This window comes from Poecilia formosa, unplaced genomic scaffold, assembly GCF_000485575.1.
Source record: "Poecilia formosa unplaced genomic scaffold, Poecilia_formosa-5.1.2 Scaffold6, whole genome shotgun sequence".
In the NCBI taxonomy this organism is placed as follows: Eukaryota; Metazoa; Chordata; class Actinopteri; order Cyprinodontiformes; family Poeciliidae; genus Poecilia; species Poecilia formosa.
The window spans coordinates 254,044-273,414 of NW_006799945.1; the positions used below are offsets into that span (position 1 = coordinate 254,044).

At 38.4% G+C, this 19,371-nt stretch overlaps 2 protein-coding genes across 3 annotated transcripts; both read right to left on the bottom strand.

Annotated features, from left to right (window-relative positions):
* Nucleotides 1–5,545: 5,545 nt before the first annotated feature.
* Nucleotides 5,546–8,238, bottom strand: LOC103147299 (crk-like protein). 2 transcript variants are annotated; one of them, XM_007565567.2, is made up of 3 exons: nt 7,668–8,238; nt 7,044–7,523; nt 5,546–6,027 (listed from the first exon to the last, which is right to left on the bottom strand). In XM_007565567.2, the coding sequence occupies exons 2-3, from the start codon at nt 7,352–7,354 to the stop codon at nt 5,568–5,570; spliced, it is 771 nt and encodes a 256-aa protein (XP_007565629.1). In that variant the 5' UTR covers nt 7,355–7,523; nt 7,668–8,238; the 3' UTR covers nt 5,546–5,567. The 2 variants fall into 2 exon arrangements, with proteins under 2 accessions (XP_007565629.1, XP_007565621.1); XM_007565559.2 differs by having other exon boundaries at nt 7,044–8,238.
* A 4,775-nt stretch (nt 8,239–13,013) lies between these two features.
* Nucleotides 13,014–15,301, bottom strand: LOC107837893 (coiled-coil domain-containing protein 74A-like). Its single transcript, XM_016678578.1, has 5 exons — nt 15,203–15,301; nt 13,921–14,125; nt 13,675–13,775; nt 13,518–13,577; nt 13,014–13,267 (listed from the first exon to the last, which is right to left on the bottom strand). The coding sequence occupies exons 2-5, from the start codon at nt 13,981–13,983 to the stop codon at nt 13,141–13,143; spliced, it is 351 nt and encodes a 116-aa protein (XP_016534064.1). The 5' UTR covers nt 13,984–14,125; nt 15,203–15,301; the 3' UTR covers nt 13,014–13,140.
* Nucleotides 15,302–19,371: the final 4,070 nt, after the last annotated feature.

Here is a 19,371-nt window from a genome sequence, read left to right on the forward strand (position 1 = left end):
ACTAGATTACTCACAACATTAGCTTAAAAAAAAAAAAATAAAAAAAGATGTACAGCTAAGAATTTTATCTGAAGCATCTTATCAGAGAAACGGGTAAGGCAAGGATTATCCGATGGGGGGAGTTTAGCTTTACATGAAATCCTAATAATTTAAAGTTTGTAGTAACTTGCCAGGTATTCATCTCCTAAATTCATCTACAGATTGCAACCACAAACGTCAACAATATGAGACGTCTAGTGTGGAATGCATTTTAATTCACCCACTTTTACTCTTGATGCTCCAAAGTAAGTTAACCACAAAATCTGATTTTTTCCATACCAGCTAATATTTTAACAAACTTTTTTCTTGCTTTTTTTTCCATAAAAAAAAGTTGCTTTTATTTCAAATCATTCCTTCTGTGAGTTGTACAACCAGTATTGTGGCCTGGATACAAGATTTTTTGTTTAATTACTAGGATGCTGTCACAATATTAGCAGAATAAAGATAATTTTACCACAAGAATCTCTTAAACTTGCAAGAAAAGTCATTTTAGTAAGCTTAACTTTTTTTTCTATTTTTCGTGTTTGAATCCTTGGAAAAGTACTACTTCACTCTCCAAATATTACAACTTTATTCTGGTGATGTTATGACTTTATTCTAGAATTACTATTACTGTAATCTTGTAACATCCTGAAGTTATTTTTAAAAAACATTACAGTAAATCTTAGCCTGTTGTAGAGTTGATTTAAAGTCCAAATAAATAGAAGCTGCAAAAAAATAAAAAAAATGTGACAAACAAGATGGCGGCTAAGGGCGTGCTGACACTCTGAACTTTCACTGGTGAATAAAAATAAAACAATCCTGATTTTCGAAAAATTAAATATTTACCAAAAATATTTGATACATAAATATCAGCCTGACAAAACAGACTGAACCTGTCCACCTTAAACTCAAAATACACCCGTCTGTACTGTGAAGGCTTTGAAAGTCAAAGGGGCGACAGAGAACCAATGGTAACCCTGGAGGAGATTTACACAACACACCAACCCCACAGTAAAATATGGCAGCAGAATCATGGAGTGGAGAGGGTTTTCATCAGCAGGCATGAAAAAAAGATTAAAATTTTGTGAAATGCAGTAACTGTTATAAACTACAACCAGAACTTCAACGGAACAGTTTGGACTCAGTTCCTGCTGCAAAACATGATTCTATAAAGAAAGGACTTTTTCCAAAGAGGGTGACGATCATTTTCCAACCACTTCAAAATTATTGCTGCTTTGTATTGGCTTAGCATATGAAATCTCAATAGTTAATCATAAAATACGACAAACTATAAGTATTTAATCTGAGCAGTTTATAGAATTTCTAACCTTGTGAACTGAAGATGAATTATTTTTACTCAACTATATTATAACAATAAAAGGAAAAAATTAAAGAGACCATTGAATTTGACTTGCTGTAAAATGACTCATTGCTTCTTCTTCCTGACTTTCAAAGGCCCCAGTGTAGCCATGGCACAGATCTAAAGGTTTTTTTTCTGGAATCTGTGATGTGTTTGGAACCAGATGCTTAAAGCAGTCAAGCAGCAGCGACGCAACAGCCTGGGAGCGAATAACTGTCACAGAGCGAAGCAAATCACCAGCCTGCATATCAAAAACCCTAATGATTCTCCAGCCTTTCTCTGTCAGTTTGCCATCATAGCAGCTTCCTCCTCCGCTAAAATACAAACTTAAAATAAACTTTACCAGTTTAAATTAACTAGAGATAATATAAACTTCTGGTTTATATTGTACCATTAAGCTTGCATTGTCGCTAATTACCACTGGTAGCGAATTGAAACTTTAAAAAACACTAAATAAGAGTTAAGGTTTGGTTGATCAACAATTGAAATGACTCTTGGTAGATTGAACAAAACTTCCCACAAAGCTAATACCTAAAGATTAGAACCAACACTATGAGAAAAAAAAAAAAAAAACTACAAAAAAGAGAATTTAAATTAATACAAACAGAAGAAAAAAGCCTGGAAACCGTTTCCCTAATGCTTTCTTTGCCAGTTGAGGAGAAACAAAGGTGTCCCAGAGGGACAGTGACTGTCCAGGCACTGCAATGCAGTTCAGTATAAATGTCTTCAGAGGCTGCTCCCTAGTAGTTTCACTTGATCCGAACCGTTCCAGCAGTTTGTTAGTTTGTTTTTTTTGTCTGAATACTCATTTAGTGTCACATAATGTCAGAACCATTACTGGAAAGTTTGAGAAGACAAAAAAAAAAAAAGTGAACCAAGAATCTACAGTGACGGTGCACATATGGCTGCTTGGATTATTACTTTATGCACATGAAGCCTATTGGACCATAATGCACACTGCAACAGAAGAAGAGTTTCCAAGCAGGCTGTTGGCTGAACGCATCTCAAGAAAAGAGCAACAAAGTGTGTGTTTTGTTCCTTGGCAAACAAACTCTGAATTCTTTTGACCAGAAAGTAGGTAAATCAGAGAAGGGTCAGGTGTGTGGCGCAGTTGTATCATAATATAGAGTACAGAACTCCCTTCGTTACTGCCAACAGTGAAACCAGACATCATTAATGTGCAGTTTACACACATTAAACTAATGACAACTACAGAAAGGGAAGTAAAAAAGTTACAGGAACTTTGAGCTAATGGCTTACTCTAGCCAACTTTTAGTATTGCTAAAGCTGATTAGATGCCCATAAACACATATTCCATCAACAGTAGTCTCTTGATTTTCCAACAGAAAAGCAGAAACCAACCATACAAAAGCAATTTCTGCAACCACTGATCTCAATTCGAGTCATGCAAGTTCTGCTGTCTAACAGAACCTGAGGTCCCCGAACAACCAGAGGCAAATTTCTTCTAAATTTCAGGGAACAAGTTTCAAGGTTTTTACAGGAAGACTTCGCTAAAAATATTTTAAAATAAGTGGTATTCATAAAAGCGATGTAAGGGTGAGGCAGTCAGCTATATCTGGGCATTTCAAGGCTTTTAAAAGACGACAGTCTAAAAATAGCTTTGGCATGATTTTCAATAATAACATTCTTAACGTCCAAGTCCACTTAAGGAGACAAAAAAGTTTTCTCTGAGTGCATAAAGCACAGACTAATGCCTAGTCCTTCCTCTATTAGTTGTTGCTGTTCACCTTCAGCTGGGTGAAAGAACGGCACTAGACTTTTCTCTTGCTCAAAAAGAAACAACTTTGCTGTTTAGACATATTGTGCGAGAAAAAACAGCTACAGTGATAGTGCGGAAACTAATCAAGCCCCACTCATCTGCATTTAAGAGTTAGTGAGTCAATCAAGATCATTTTCAACCAACCAGAAACGCTGAAAGATACAATCTTCAGTGCTGCTGCACAAATGGTGCAAAAATCCCAAAAGTTTACACAATCTTTAGCTCATCGGAGCTAAATTGATGATGCATATTGCATATTTTCACAAAAGGTAAGGAAATTATTAATGATAACTGCATAGAAGCCCACAGCAGCAGAGTGGTTACCAAAGCGGAAAACCTGACTAACGAAGAACAGAATAATAAACCACTACTGCATTTGCTGTAAAAAGCACTTGAACACTGCAGCGCGATTTAATGGCCGTTTCTTCTAGATTTCTTACAAAGTCAACATCAATAACATTGCAACCGTCATATTTAGAGTTGGATTCTTGCAGCAGTGGGAATAACCATCTCACACAAAACCATTAATAAACTTGAGTGGAAAAACAGATTAAAGTCTGGACTTTAATCCGTCAAACTCACTAAAAGGTTACAACATGTGTTCTGTTTCATGCAGGACTGACGGTAACAAGGTCATTACAGGTTTTTTTTTTTTTTTACAAAAATAAAAAATAAAAAAATAAAATAATAAAATTGTAAAGCCTTGTCTAATCTCTTAAGATGTGATCAGTTCTTTACAGCATCTAGTTGCTATTGAAGCTCCGGATTCTACATAGAAATAAACAAAGACAAAAAAAAAAAAAAAAGCAATAGTTGTTTTTTGTATTGAACAGCTTCACATTAAAAGTCTTGCTCCTAAGATACATAGTGTCTATATTAATGCAAACTTAGACTAGGTTCTAAAACTTTTATAATAACTCAAGTTTATTTTTTGAAACTTAACTAAACCTTTAAGTGTTTTAAGAATTGCAGGACTTCTTGAATAATTATATTTTTTTTATTGAACAAAATATTGAGCATACTAAGTACCATGCACAGTACTATTTAAAAGTCCAAATATATTTGAATATAACAATTATGTAAATCAAGTTTATACATGGCTGCTTCAACGATGGTGCACTCATTTACTTTCTGTACTTATATTCATGTATTTTATAAATTTCATTAATGTAACGGGACTGGGTCACAGTTGCAGATTGAATAAATTATAGGACATTTATCTGATCCTTCATACGCCTTAAGATTTCAAAGGAACACACAGCAAACTACTAAAAGTACCGTCTTGTTTTTTTGTTTTTTTTAGGGAGAGCAAACTAACCTTTGACATGTAGCTGATAAATCTTGGTTGCTCTGTTAATGTTTTCCACAGAGTTGTGTGCAAGAGTCACAGGGACCAAGTGCATCTTTGTACACAACTCTCAGCAAGCTAGTTCATTTCCTCTTAACTGCTGACACACTCCGACGTCACCGAATGGCAGCCGAGCTGGCTCGAAAATAACTCCCATTCTCATCTCTCGCCTGGGGAAATCACCACAGCAAGACAGAGAGCTGCTGTAGCTCTCCAGCGCACACCGCGCGTCGCAAGTTTAGACACGCCGTCATAAAAAGAGCAACCCAAGAGGACTCAGCTAAGAAATACGACAATGCTGCTGTCAGACTTGGACCTTTCCTTTAGCATCAGACACAAAGAAAACACACATGAATTGCTCTGGATTCGGCATTTAACGAAAAGAAACTAAAACGTAAAACTGACCAACCTCTCCTCAAGTTAACGTATTTAACTGCAGGCAAGATTTCAGGGCTTTTACGCAACCTAGCAGCCACAGTTCGCAGCAAACACAACTGTAGAACATAGGTTGACTTAAGATTAGAGAGGAAAACATGCATGCAAATTCTTACCGTTTTAGAAAAAAAACAGAGAAACATGCAGCAGCTAGGCAGTAGCTATTTAGTCGCATCTTATGGTGTGACCACAAACTTAAAATGTGATGGTAACCAACACCAGAGCACTGGAAAAATGACTCGAGACGCAATGGGACAGTTTTACACCTTCAGCCCGCAGAACTGCGCCCGTCAGTGCTGCTGTTCATCCCTCTTCTCTATCTGACATTTATTCACAATGAAAAAACACGCAGAGGATTGTCATTGGTAGGGTTTTGGTTTGAGCAAAAACAATTTTAGGGGAAAAAAACTGAAATGTGCTGGCTAATTTTGGAAAAAAGCTTGATGAAGATCGACATCGGTGGCAAATTTGACCATAAGGAGAGAGAAGAAAACAGTTTAAGTTTCCAAAAAGAAAAATCCTGGAGAACAATTCATACAAGGTATCAGAAAGCCTTGTATCAGCCTTGGAAGATTTTTAATGTACAAATAAGAGTTGTTCCAAGACTTTAAAATCAGACATTACTATACCTCTAGAGCAAGAGCCGTTTTGTCGTAGGCACAAGGCACTCGTTTCTGGATGGCCTTCGCGATGACTGGGCCATTCTGCATGGAGGGCAGGGGTGTGATGACCGCGCCTGGCGTGCCCGGCGAAGACGTTTGGGGTTGAGCGTAGGCGTGGGCAGGCTCTGGGATCCCATAGCTGTTGGAGTTACGAGATCCGTGGGTAGGCTGGCCGGGATGGGGAGGCGGTCGCACCAATTTCTCCACGTACGGGACGGGGATCATCCCGACGCGGCCCTCTCGGTTTTTGGCGCTCCACCACTGTTCCTCCGGCTTCTCGAGGATGATGAGAACTTCCCCCTTTTTGAACGGGAGGTCTTCTGCGTCGCTTCCTGTGAAGTCATATAATGTCCGCACGTACTCCTGGTTCTCCTCAGGACCAACCATGGTCTGGATGGCGCCGGTGATCGTGCTTGGGTACCTTGGCAAGACAACGCAGTCAAAAAGAGATGCCAATTAGTCACTAGGATGTCTTTGTGCATTTAGGGCTAATAACTTTTTTTTTTTAATTGTTTAAAAAAAGATAAGTAAACATTCCTTCAAAGGAATTTTGGCATTATAGCACAGTAACACCTTCCCTATGTGCTGCTACAGTTTTATTCCCAAGACTTTCAAGATCAACTAGGGCGTTTTGAAATGTATCCAAACAACGTTTTTCTGACTTTATTCAGAATAAGTCGACAGAGTACTGCCCCTCCTGAACGTGTTGCTGTGTACTGTCTGTCAGCTGGCTGAAAGAAGCCTGCTACATGCCTTCCCCACTTACAAAAGAATGCATTCACAATTATTAACTAGTTTATACCTGTAAAGTTGACCATATTCAATATCAGCCACAATGGATCTTAACTCAAGATTACGCCACATAATGTACTTTTTTTTAGTGCATTTCTAATTGAAAACTTAGAAAATAAACAAAAGCCCAATACCACAGTGCTGCTCCTCCGCCCCGCCCCCCCACCCCCGTTGATGTGCACATAGGCATGGTGTGAAAACTGAAGCTGAAGGCGTGTAACACCCATCAATCTTAAGGCAGCTTTTACATTTTGTAGCTGCTGCTTTTCTCCCTTGGACATATAAATGTAGTAGATGCATTTTTGTGTAAATATTTTTGACTCAATGTCACCATACTTACCCAGGTCTAGTTGAATGGAGCTGGATTTGAAGTTACACAAACAAACATTGCACTGGCTTAAAATAAAAACTTGTTTTAACGTGAAGTCCAAAATAAATTGAAATCAGTCTCCTAGGAGATGTTTACTTCCATCAAAGGTGTCTTTGTGAAGCAGAACGCTCAAGTCAAACAGTAGTCGGAATGATTCCAATGCAAATTAAGCAAACTCTGCTTTATGACACAGCTCCCTGAAAGTAGGCTGCTTGTTATATAAACTAACTGTCTGGTTAATAGTTAGTAAAGGGAGTATTGCGTGACTTCCTTACCTGGGGGCAGGCTCTATTAGCGTAGTCGTATCCAGATAGTGGATTTTGTAGAACTCCAGGAGAGCCGGGAGGTTCTCAAACTCCTGATCGCCTATCTTAAACTTCTTGCTGGGTAATGAGTTAATGATATAGTGAGACACTTTGGAGTTTTCAGACACCGACAGGACATAGTCGCCGGGACAGGTAGACGAGTCTCGAACCAAAAACATGCCATGCCTCTGTCCTTGTAACCTGTTCTGTGCCTCCTGTCGGGAAACGGGTCCAAAATACCAGGCGGACCGATCACACGAGTCAAACCGAGCCGATGACATGTCTGCTCCCCAAAAAATAAGTTAGTAGATGTATATAAATGAAGAAATTTACTGATAAGAGTTCAGCGTTGATCCAAAGTGAATGATTCAGTAGGTGCAGGGCAGGGCATTCGTCGCCCCTGTGCGGTTTTCGAGTAATTTCTGCAGAACCACTGAAGGTTTCTTCGACCTGATTAAAACAAAATTAACAAAAAATGATTAAAAAAAAACAGCCTGTGGTTCTTTAGGGACAGGTTAAGACTGACTTGATCCAACTTTGGACCATATTGGCTCAGCTTTGAGTGGCTGAGAATCGAGAAAATGATTAACTTACGAAAGAAAAACGCCGAGGAAGGCCGAAGCAAGAAATGATCAATTAAGCTTCCTCCTTTTCGTTCCGCCTTCCGAGAAAAAAAAAAAAACACCAGGCTTCAAATAATTATCTCCTCCGGTCAGTGTCAGTTAATATAAAAGCGGAAAAGGTGGTCTCAGTTTTCCAACTGAGAAATCATCATAGCTGTGAATAAAAAAGGCCAACAATTAGCCGCAGGTGGGAAAACACAGATAGTTACTTTATATCCTCTCGACTTAACGGTAAGGCACGGAAACAGGTCTGTGAGTTCCCTCTCTCGGGTTCGAGCAGACTTCAGAGGCAGCGCAAGAAAAAAATGGCGGCCCGCAACACGTCTTCACACAAAAAGTGACTTCAGAGCAGCCGTCTGTCCGCTGCTGGTGCATCTCAGGAGCTGCACTCCCTTACCGCAAGCGAAGTATCCCGACCAGACGAGTATTTGTCCTGAACTTGCCGTTGTTTTTTATTTTATCCTCCGCTCGCTCGAGAAACCAGAAGTGCGAGTGTAAGAGAAAAAAAATGGCGACGGGAGGGCTGGTCCCGCTTTCTATCAGCACGTCACTCGATGACTGGAGGGGGAGGCGGGCGGAGGAAGTGAGGACTGGCTGAGAAAATGGGGGGTGGGCAGCTGGGTGACTGAGCACGGGTGGGGGTGGGGATACGTTCATGGATACGGCTTCATGTTACTCTAATTTCCAAAATGCTGCATTGAAAAATGAAATAGCCTGAAAAGTGTTATAATCGCAAGCTGCTATATCACTCACCAATGCATAACAAGAGTGTGCAAATTCCAGGCTAGCCTCTAAAAGCAGCTTCTTTTGTATTTTTTTTTTATTCCTTTATTTAACCAGGTAAACCCCATTGAGATCTAGATCTCATTTTCAAGGGGGACCTGGGCAGAAGTCTGCAGTACATAGCAACCTGGTTACAAAACAAAATTGATTAATACATATACACAATTATAAAACAGAATAAAACAATTTAAAAACAGTGACACTGTTTAAAAGATTTATGTCTTTTATTTTAAATGCTATCAACTAAAATTGTAAGCTGACAACAGTAGCATTAAAAAAAAACATTACAAGAACAATAACATAAAAATGCTGATAATAAATCATTAAAAAGTCGAAGTAAAACACAGTTCATGTGTCCAAAAAAATACTTTTTCCGGACACTGATTTAACATTTCTAGTGGATGAAATACACTGAAATAAACGAAGGTGCAATCAGGATCAAATTAAACACAGCATCTGCATGAAATAAAGCTGTACAAATTAGTTGGAAAAAAATTTAAGGAAAGGTATGTCCAAATGAGATAAAAGTATTTCTTTTCAAATTATAAATCATAAATAAACTGATAAGCTATGTGATGTGATTTGTTTGAATGCAATCCAACCTGGGCTCCAATCTCTATGTTTTGTCACCCTTTAACAAGTTAAGTTTGGCTTTACCTCCTTCCAGCTTCCCCTGGCCATTTCCTTCCTGCAGTTCCGCTTGATTTTCTTCCCGGAGCAAATCCCAGTGCTCCATCTGGGATTTGCTTCATTGAGCTGCGTTTTTCAGGATGCAGTTTTAAAATGAGATCCAATCCTTTACAACTTCAGTGGCTTGTCCACGCCTTCAGCAAGCAATCATTTCTCAATAGCCGAGAATGCCGGCCCTCTTTATGAAGCCAACAAGGGGCTGTGTCTTTTACCAAGCTAGCTTCCCCAACCCTAACCAACTTCCATGTGCTTTCTGAGAAAAAGTTCCCCCATACTATGATGCTGCCACCATTGTGTGTCACCATAACCACGTGCTTTCAAGGTGGTGTGCTGTGTACATTTTCCACCATGTACAGCATTTTGCATCTTGGCCAAAAAGTTACATTTTGCTTCATGGTCTGTTGAAAACTGCAAATGGGGTTTCTCATGGCTTTTCTTTAACACAAATATTTTTCTTGCTACTTCCAGTCATTCTATGTTGGAATCCCAACCCGGGCTTTATCCGCATGGCATTTGCATGTTCTCACTGCATACATACTCAGCTTCCTTCCGCAGTTCAAATAGGTAGCTGCTAAGCAAATTAGTTTATCTAAAATTGTCCTTAGATGCGAGTTGCGTGTGTGCATGTTTCTATGTCCTGTTTGTCTGTCGCACTGCTATGGACTGGTGGACCTGTCGGGTTCTCAAAAAGCAAAACATAATCTTGTGGCACTCTGCTAGAGAAAAGAAACAGATCCAGAGATATTTGGAGAAATTCTAATCGTTAACTTGAGACTCAAGGGTAACAAAAAAAAAGCAAAAACTTTGTACAACAAAACAAAACAATACATGTTCAGAAAATAGGAGGATTGGACAAACCAAGGCACACGAGAGAAGCAGGAAGTAAAAGTGCTGAGGAAGGAGATTACTGAGTGAGGACAATTATACTGATCATAAATGAAAGACTAGTGTGACGAGGGGGGCGGGGGTTGGGGAGCTACTGACAACGTATGTGGCAAGGTTGCAAGACAAAATAAATCAAACTACATAATAAATCAAAAGAAAACTAATCAGAAATAGATTAAAAATACAGAAGTATTTCTGTGATTAAAAACTAATTCCTCCTATTTTATGCAGCCATATCTGAATGAAACCAGGATTATGCTTTACCCAGACTGCCACATTTAGCAGAAACATGCCATGAATTGCAACCACAACATGACTGAGGAGAGCATATGTCCACAATAGATGCTGCTGATTATAGTGGCGATTCTTTGTGATAAATCGTGACATTAGCTGACCTCACTTCCCAACCGTAAAGCGTACAGTAGGTTTTTGCAGTAAACTCTTTCATGCCACAAGTAAAACATCTTTACATAATTCCTTATTTTCATTTCCTGTTGCTCTCCAACTTCCCCTTCCATTTAATCTCATAATGTGAATTCTTTGGCACAGAACTACGACACATTGATTTGGAGCTACTTCTCTACCGCAGGGTGCTGAAAGGGTGGGAGTCTATTTAAATTCACAGGGCAGTGCCTTGGGGAAAAAGCCTTGATAAAATGCAACATGGATAAAATGATGCATCAGACAAAAAAATTGGTTGAGTGTGACAAGATATTTAGTGCGCAGAGAAGCTACTGCTGCCTAGTGATAAAAACAAAGCAGTAGCCCTGTGCTTCTGGTTTTAGTGGTCATGTCTCATGAGACTAGAGGTGGCACAGAGCAGCTCCCACCCCTGGAACACTGTCTGAATGTTAATAGTTCTGTACCCACTGTGTCTTAACTGCTAATGTCTGCCAATTCCCACATTCTAACAATGAAGGGTCAAGGAAACACATTTGGGGAAAAAAAAGCTTCATAGTCTTTAGAAATGTGATTATGGATAAAAATAGTTTTGTTTTGTTTTTTGCTAGTTTGGGTTCCAATCTACTTATTTGAGGTAATTTATTACAAAGCTGTGACAAATACTAGTAAAGTTTTTTTTTAAGGAGTCACAAGGACAGATTTAAAGATCAAATTAAACATTTTTGAGGAACATATGCGTATTACTCTACCGAGGCAGTGGTCACTGAAGATTCATTCAAAAAACAACACCATCTAGTGGAGGATTATCTGATAAGAGGTTAATCTATTACTAAAACTTCATATTTTATTTCCTTACACCGACAGGCTTGAATTTTCCATTTTGGAGACAATGAAGGCTTTCTCTATTCTAAGCTTGGCAATACTATTGGGTTTATTCATGAAACATAGATTGTTAATGTGCAGCTGTGCTATGAAAAGTTATACAAACAGATTTGTATTATGCATGGCTCTACAGGTTTGGGTACCTACCAAACGATTAAAGTTTTGCTTATTTGGAAAACATTAAACTCAAGCGTCATTAAGCAGAAATTTCCAGTTGAATTTATTTAGGTACTTTAGCTCATTCTAACACATTCAAAGTTAGAATATGGTTTTATAGCCGAGCACCACTATGCACTTCTTTACAACCTTAACTCTGGCCTGTTCGGTATGTTCCTATGTTCCTGCTATCTGCAGGTGACGCCATTAGCTTGGCAGGATGATTTCAGCTGTGCTTCTCATTAAAAACACCTAAGATGACTGCGTCACTTACTAGCTGAAAAATAAGTGAGCTTTATGGCAGCACTGAGGAGAGAGTGGAGGATGTATTGTAGAAGGTGTGCAGAAAGATATCACTGATGTGAGCTGATAATGAGGTATCACCCTAAGATAAACTATAGTCATATTTATTGCATACGATGTGGTATGGAAAGTTCTAGATGCATTCTTAGAGCGGTGCAACCGTCGTTATGTTGCTTGAGCAGAGGAAAATTCTTAAGAGATGCAATCTGCTTTATTATAATAAATAGCGAAAGGCCTTGAGAAATATGTCAGGTCACACTTTCAGTCTCGTACTCAGCTCTCTGGGTCGGTGCTGCTTATCAGAAGCAATCCCAAACCCGGTGACTGTCTAACAAATGAACACAGGTATTGGACCTGAGTCATTTGATAATGAGCAGATGTTTTTGGACTTCTAAGGAAGAAGTGCGGCTGATTCAACTTGGAAACTGTTTGTCACACAAGAAGTTTTTAACACTCCCCATGTTACTGTATAATTCTTTTATGGATCTCATTACTTTCATCCTTCCATCGACTTGTTAGTAAGATTTTAAACGTCTGATCAAGGCTTCACGACAAAGCTTTGATCAGACGTTCAGATAATCCAAAGTTCCTAAACTTTGGATTATCTGTTCTAATTCCCAAAAAAATGTTTTATCAAACTTGGATTTCTTCTGGATTCTACAAATCACGAACTGTGCATAAACTAAGACGGAAGGAACTTAAATAGTGTATGCCTTCTCTCTTTTTTCATTCTCTCTTATTTTAGCTTGTATCCCCATGTTTTAGTTTTCTCTTGCTGTGTTGCTAATTTTGCACTTTTTGACACAAATGAACTTGATTGATTGATTGATAGACATATTGATGCAAACATTCGTTGACACTGACTACAGCAGACCTGTATTTAGAGATGGGGTTTCTTCTTTCTTAATACTGCCCCATTGTTTCAAAACACAGGGTTTTCAACGTGCAGCTAAATAATTCCATTTAAAGTCTGCATGACCTTCAGCACTACACCGTTAATGTCAGTGTGTGTAAGGGTCCAGTGATTAGGTGTCAGGTTGGAGAATAGGATTGGGTCACAGACTTATTTACCTACTTATACGTTCACATGTTAAAGCTTGAAAAGCTGTGCTCCATTTATAGGAGGTCCTGCTGTACAAACTGTTGGTTCACTGTGGTGGTGGTTTACTGTGAAGAGCAAACGTCAATAAGGATACCAAGAGATAGGTTTGCAAAGTTACATAAAAATAATATTTCAGTTTAATAGAATATTTCTTATGGCTTAGTATTTGTTTTTAATGAGTCTTTAATAAAGATGCGTTGGTGACCAAGGAAAACATCCGGACTTTGGTCTTTCTTGCCAGTCAGCGGAAACCCCGATGGATGTGGAGTTGCTGAATTGACAAGAGCCTGTTCTGTCTGTCTGCAGCGCTGGAATCGGGGCGCTGCTTCAGGCCAGGGGGACCTACACCAGCGCGAGAGGGTCCAGCACTGGGGAAAGATAAGTAGACTTAACTTAAAGGATACATTTTGTTAGACAAAAAAAAATACTCTTTATTTCTGCTTGAAATCGTATTTTTTTGGTCGTCTGAAAACCTGAAAACAAAGAAATAACTGTGTATTTTATAGATACAAATATATTTAATAAATAAATAAATAAATAAGACATTGCATTTGGCTAGTTGGGCATCACCCCAGACCTAAACTTCACAGAACCAGTGGAAGACAAATCAGCACATACACTATTGGTGGAACTGGGTGAGAACCAAGAGTGCGGAATTTCTTCTCTTCACCAAGTTTGCTGCAACATGCAAAAGAGATCAAATTAGCAGGAAGATTAAAGTATATTCAAATCTGATTCTATGGTACAAATAAAGCACATGTTTATGTCACCTTACCATGGCTCAACAGCAAGGTAGGCTTTGCTCAAACTCTGGTGTTCCCGGGTGATTTTCTTGCTCAGAATTATATCACTAAGCAGCGCCTTCAGACGTGCAATCTATGCAGCGGACACAGATAGGTTCAAGTCAGTTTTTCCTAAATAAATATAGAAAAGGTCCTAAAAGCGCATCGTCAAGTGCATTTTTACAACATTTTCAGGCGCATAAAGGGACGCTTTACAGCATCTAACAATGCGCACTTACTTCCTGAGTCTGTAAACTGTTTTCACTGTACAGCTGTTGGATGATGGCCTCACACTCCTGCATTGTAGAAGGACGCGGCGGCAGGTCGGACGGACCTGCCGCGCGAATGCTGTTGATTCTCACAGGCTCTAAAACGGTCTTTCGCAGCCCTGTTAACTCCCCACCGTGGTTTAGTTGTACAGATCGCGGACTTTCGTTAACCTCCCTAAAGAGGAGTAAAAAGTTGTAAACTAAAACCAGCATGAAAAATGACAGTTTTGGTTGTGTAAGTTAAATACCAAAATCCACAAATTTTTTTTAAGACTATGCCAAGCATATTTGTTTAAAACAACTCATATAGAGTAGAGTAGGACATCCAGAGCTCTCTGTGTAATTACGCAACTCCAGGCTTAGACTATTGGAGGACATACTTTCCACTTTTTGTCACATCTTAACACCATTATCCACGTGTGAATAATGTGCGATTTTTGATGAAGACGCACCCGGCCAAGTGATTGTGTTTTGCTATGTTTTTCCTCCTACAAACTCGTCGACGGGATTGTTGCTGCGACTCCAGTTTGTGTTCTCACCTTGTTTTTGTTTCAAATAAATAAAGTTCTCCTGACTCTCGGATTCTGTGTTTGGCACCGTCTCTTTCGCAAAGTTATGCTGTCATCATGGAGTTTTACTTTCATAGACATACAGGTGACGTGGGGGATTCTGCTGTATCTTGAAATAAATCTAAATGTGAAATAAATTAGAGCCTAGTCGATTGGTTATATGTAATTGGACACAAACTGTATGTCTTCTTGGGATTAAAAACATTAACCTTTCTTTTTTATGTGTTCAGCAAGTAAATAATTATTGAGATTTTCCTGGCAGGTTCTATGTGCAAATGAATTACGTCCCAGAGTCAAATAAGCAATTATGTGTTACTGTAGGAGTCAGTGTATTACACTGATGTCAAAAACAGCCAAGGAAACGTGACCATGTTGTCAAAACAAAATAGCACTGCACAATGTTTCCACATAGTAATATTTGCATCTTGCTCTGGTCTCTGCTATTAATAGGCAAATAATTCCCTGGTAAAAACAAAACAGTGAGCTCATTTAGTTAAAATAAGTTTTAGAAGTCATGTATGACTGCTAGAAACCTATTCTTAGTTGGGTGTAATAAAACATTCAGCAGCCCCTGACTCTTTTGCATATCCATGTTTAAACTGACCACATCTGCAGTTTGGATCTCATTTTCAATGCAGGATACAGTTTAAGTACAAATCCATGGTGGTTGGACAGAACTTCACCTTGAAGCTTGGTCTTGAAACAGTGAGTCTTCAAGCAGCTCCTCCCCGTAGAGTCCGGAGTGGATTTGACAGGGAGATCTTGCATTTCGGTTGGGCGTTGTTCCTACAAAACCAATGACTAAGCTGAAGCAATCTTTCTAAAGGCTATGTGGTTTACCGACGTTTAGCTAAAGAAATTAACAATAACTACAACAACAAATGAGTAAAGGCTGAGTACGACTGGCTTCTTTGCAAATCAGGAATCACTAATCCTGTGGGGTTTTTAGTGATTTAAGAATCTAAAGCGACTCTAGAGGTACTCNCACTCTGAACTTTCACTGGTGAATAAAAATAAAACAATCCTGATTTTCGAAAAATTAAATATTTACCAAAAATATTTGATACATAAATATCAGCCTGACAAAACAGACTGAACCTGTCCACCTTAAACTCAAAATACACCCGTCTGTACTGTGAAGGCTTTGAAAGTCAAAGGGGCGACAGAGAACCAATGGTAACCCTGGAGGAGATTTACACAACACACCAACCCCACAGTAAAATATGGCAGCAGAATCATGGAGTGGAGAGGGTTTTCATCAGCAGGCATGAAAAAAAGATTAAAATTTTGTGAAATGCAGTAACTGTTATAAACTACAACCAGAACTTCAACGGAACAGTTTGGACTCAGTTCCTGCTGCAAAACATGATTCTATAAAGAAAGGACTTTTTCCAAAGAGGGTGACGATCATTTTCCAACCACTTCAAAATTATTGCTGCTTTGTATTGGCTTAGCATATGAAATCTCAATAGTTAATCATAAAATACGACAAACTATAAGTATTTAATCTGAGCAGTTTATAGAATTTCTAACCTTGTGAACTGAAGATGAATTATTTTTACTCAACTATATTATAACAATAAAAGGAAAAAATTAAAGAGACCATTGAATTTGACTTGCTGTAAAATGACTCATTGCTTCTTCTTCCTGACTTTCAAAGGCCCCAGTGTAGCCATGGCACAGATCTAAAGGTTTTTTTTCTGGAATCTGTGATGTGTTTGGAACCAGATGCTTAAAGCAGTCAAGCAGCAGCGACGCAACAGCCTGGGAGCGAATAACTGTCACAGAGCGAAGCAAATCACCAGCCTGCATATCAAAAACCCTAATGATTCTCCAGCCTTTCTCTGTCAGTTTGCCATCATAGCAGCTTCCTCCTCCGCTAAAATACAAACTTAAAATAAACTTTACCAGTTTAAATTAACTAGAGATAATATAAACTTCTGGTTTATATTGTACCATTAAGCTTGCATTGTCGCTAATTACCACTGGTAGCGAATTGAAACTTTAAAAAACACTAAATAAGAGTTAAGGTTTGGTTGATCAACAATTGAAATGACTCTTGGTAGATTGAACAAAACTTCCCACAAAGCTAATACCTAAAGATTAGAACCAACACTATGAGAAAAAAAAAAAAAAAACTACAAAAAAGAGAATTTAAATTAATACAAACAGAAGAAAAAAGCCTGGAAACCGTTTCCCTAATGCTTTCTTTGCCAGTTGAGGAGAAACAAAGGTGTCCCAGAGGGACAGTGACTGTCCAGGCACTGCAATGCAGTACAGTATAAATGTCTTCAGAGGCTGCTCCCTAGTAGTTTCACTTGATCCGAACCGTTCCAGCAGTTTGTTAGTTTTTTTTTTTTGTCTGAATACTCCTTTAGTGTCACATAATGTCAGAACCATTACTGGAAAGTAAAAGTGAACCAGGAATCTACAGTGACGGTGCACATATGGCTGCTTGGATTATTACTTTATGCACATGAAGTGTGTTGGACCATAATGCACACTGCAACAGAAGAAGAGTTTCCAAGCAGGCTGTTGGCTGAACGCATCTCAAGAAAAGAGCAACAAAGTGTGTGTTTTGTTCCTTGGCAAACAAACTGAATTATTTTGACCAGAAAGTAGGTAAATCAGAGAAGGGTCAGGTGTGTGGCGCAGTTGTATCATAATATAGAGTACAGAACTCCCTTCGTTACTGCCAACAGTGAAACCAGACATCATTAATGTGCAGTTTACACACATTAAACTAATGACAACTACAGAAAGGGAAGTAAAAAAGTTACAGGAACTTTGAGCTAATGGCTTACTCTAGCCAACTTTTAGTATTGCTAAAGCTGATTAGATGCCCATAAACACATATTCCATCAACAGTAGTCTCTTGATTTTCCAACAGAAAAGCAGAAACCAACCATACAAAAGCAATTTCTGCAACCACTGATCTCAATTCGAGTCATGCAAGTTCTGCTGTCTAACAGAACCTGAGGTCCCCGAACAACCAGAGGCAAATTTCTTCTAAATTTCAGGGAACAAGTTTCAAGGTTTTTACAGGAAGACTTCGCTAAAAATATTTTAAAATAAGTGGTATTCATAAAAGCGATGTAAGGGTGAGGCAGTCAGCTATATCTGGGCATTTCAAGGCTTTTAAAAGACGACAGTCTAAAAATAGCTTTGGCATGATTTTCAATAATAACATTCTTAACGTCCAAGTCCACTTAAGGAGACAAAAAAGTTTTCTCTGAGTGCATAAAGCACAGACTAATGCCTAGTCCTTCCTCTATTAGTTGTTGCTGTTCACCTTCAGCTGGGTGAAAGAACGGCACTAGACTTTTCTCTTGCTCAAAAAGAAACAACTTTGCTGTTTAGACATATTGTGCGAGAAAAAACAGCTACAGTGATAGTGCGGAAACTAATCAAGCCCCACTCATCTGCATTTAAGAGTTAGTGAGTCAATCAAGATCATTTTCAACCAACCAGAAACGCTGAAAGATACAATCTTCAGTGCTGCTGCACAAATGGTGCAAAAATCCCAAAAGTTTACACAATCTTTAGCTCATCGGAGCTAAATTGATGATGCATATTGCATATTTTCACAAAAGGTAAGGAAATTATTAATGATAACTGCATAGAAGCCCACAGCAGCAGAGTGGTTACCAAAGCGGAAAACCTGACTAACGAAGAACAGAATAATAAACCACTACTGCATTTGCTGTAAAAAGCACTTGAACACTGCAGCGCGATTTAATGGCCGTTTCTTCTAGATTTCTTACAAAGTCAACATCAATAACATTGCAACCGTCATATTTAGAGTTGGATTCTTGCAGCAGTGGGAATAACCATCTCACACAAAACCATTAATAAACTTGAGTGGAAAAACAGATTAAAGTCTGGACTTTAATCCGTCAAACTCACTAAAAGGTTACAACATGTGTTCTGTTTCATGCAGGACTGACGGTAACAAGGTCATTACAGGTTTTTTTTTTTTTTTACAAAAATAAAAAATAAAAAAATAAAATAATAAAATTGTAAAGCCTTGTCTAATCTCTTAAGATGTGATCAGTTCTTTACAGCATCTAGTTGCTATTGAAGCTCCGGATTCTACATAGAAATAAACAAAGACAAAAAAAAAAAAAAAAGCAATAGTTGTTTTTTGTATTGAACAGCTTCACATTAAAAGTCTTGCTCCTAAGATACATAGTGTCTATATTAATGCAAACTTAGACTAGGTTCTAAAACTTTTATAATAACTCAAGTTTATTTTTTGAAACTTAACTAAACCTTTAAGTGTTTTAAGAATTGCAGGACTTCTTGAATAATTATATTTTTTTTATTGAACAAAATATTGAGCATACTAAGTACCATGCACAGTACTATTTAAAAGTCCAAATATATTTGAATATAACAATTATGTAAATCAAGTTTATACATGGCTGCTTCAACGATGGTGCACTCATTTACTTTCTGTACTTATATTCATGTATTTTATAAATTTCATTAATGTAACGGGACTGGGTCACAGTTGCAGATTGAATAAATTATAGGACATTTATCTGATCCTTCATACGCCTTAAGATTTCAAAGGAACACACAGCAAACTACTAAAAGTACCGTCTTGTTTTTTTGTTTTTTTTAGGGAGAGCAAACTAACCTTTGACATGTAGCTGATAAATCTTGGTTGCTCTGTTAATGTTTTCCACAGAGTTGTGTGCAAGAGTCACAGGGACCAAGTGCATCTTTGTACACAACTCTCAGCAAGCTAGTTCATTTCCTCTTAACTGCTGACACACTCCGACGTCACCGAATGGCAGCCGAGCTGGCTCGAAAATAACTCCCATTCTCATCTCTCGCCTGGGGAAAT

Excerpts from the sequence above, each read along its gene's own strand:
- LOC107837893 (XM_016678578.1), bottom strand. The coding sequence starts at position 13,983 with ATGCAGGAGTGTGAGGCCATCATCCAACAGCTGTACAGTGAAAACAGT. Across the intron at positions 13,578-13,674 it reads TACCTTGCTGTTGAGCCATG|CAAACTTGGTGAAGAGAAGA; the intron begins GTAAGGTGACAT and ends TGCATGTTGCAG. Across the intron at positions 13,268-13,517 it reads CACCCAGTTCCACCAATAGT|TGCTGGACCCTCTCGCGCTG; the intron begins GTATGTGCTGAT and ends ATCTTTCCCCAG.
- LOC103147299 (XM_007565567.2), bottom strand. The coding sequence starts at position 7,354 with ATGTCATCGGCTCGGTTTGACTCGTGTGATCGGTCCGCCTGGTATTTT. Across the intron at positions 6,028-7,043 it reads CTAATAGAGCCTGCCCCCAG|GTACCCAAGCACGATCACCG; the intron begins GTAAGGAAGTCA and ends TGTCTTGCCAAG.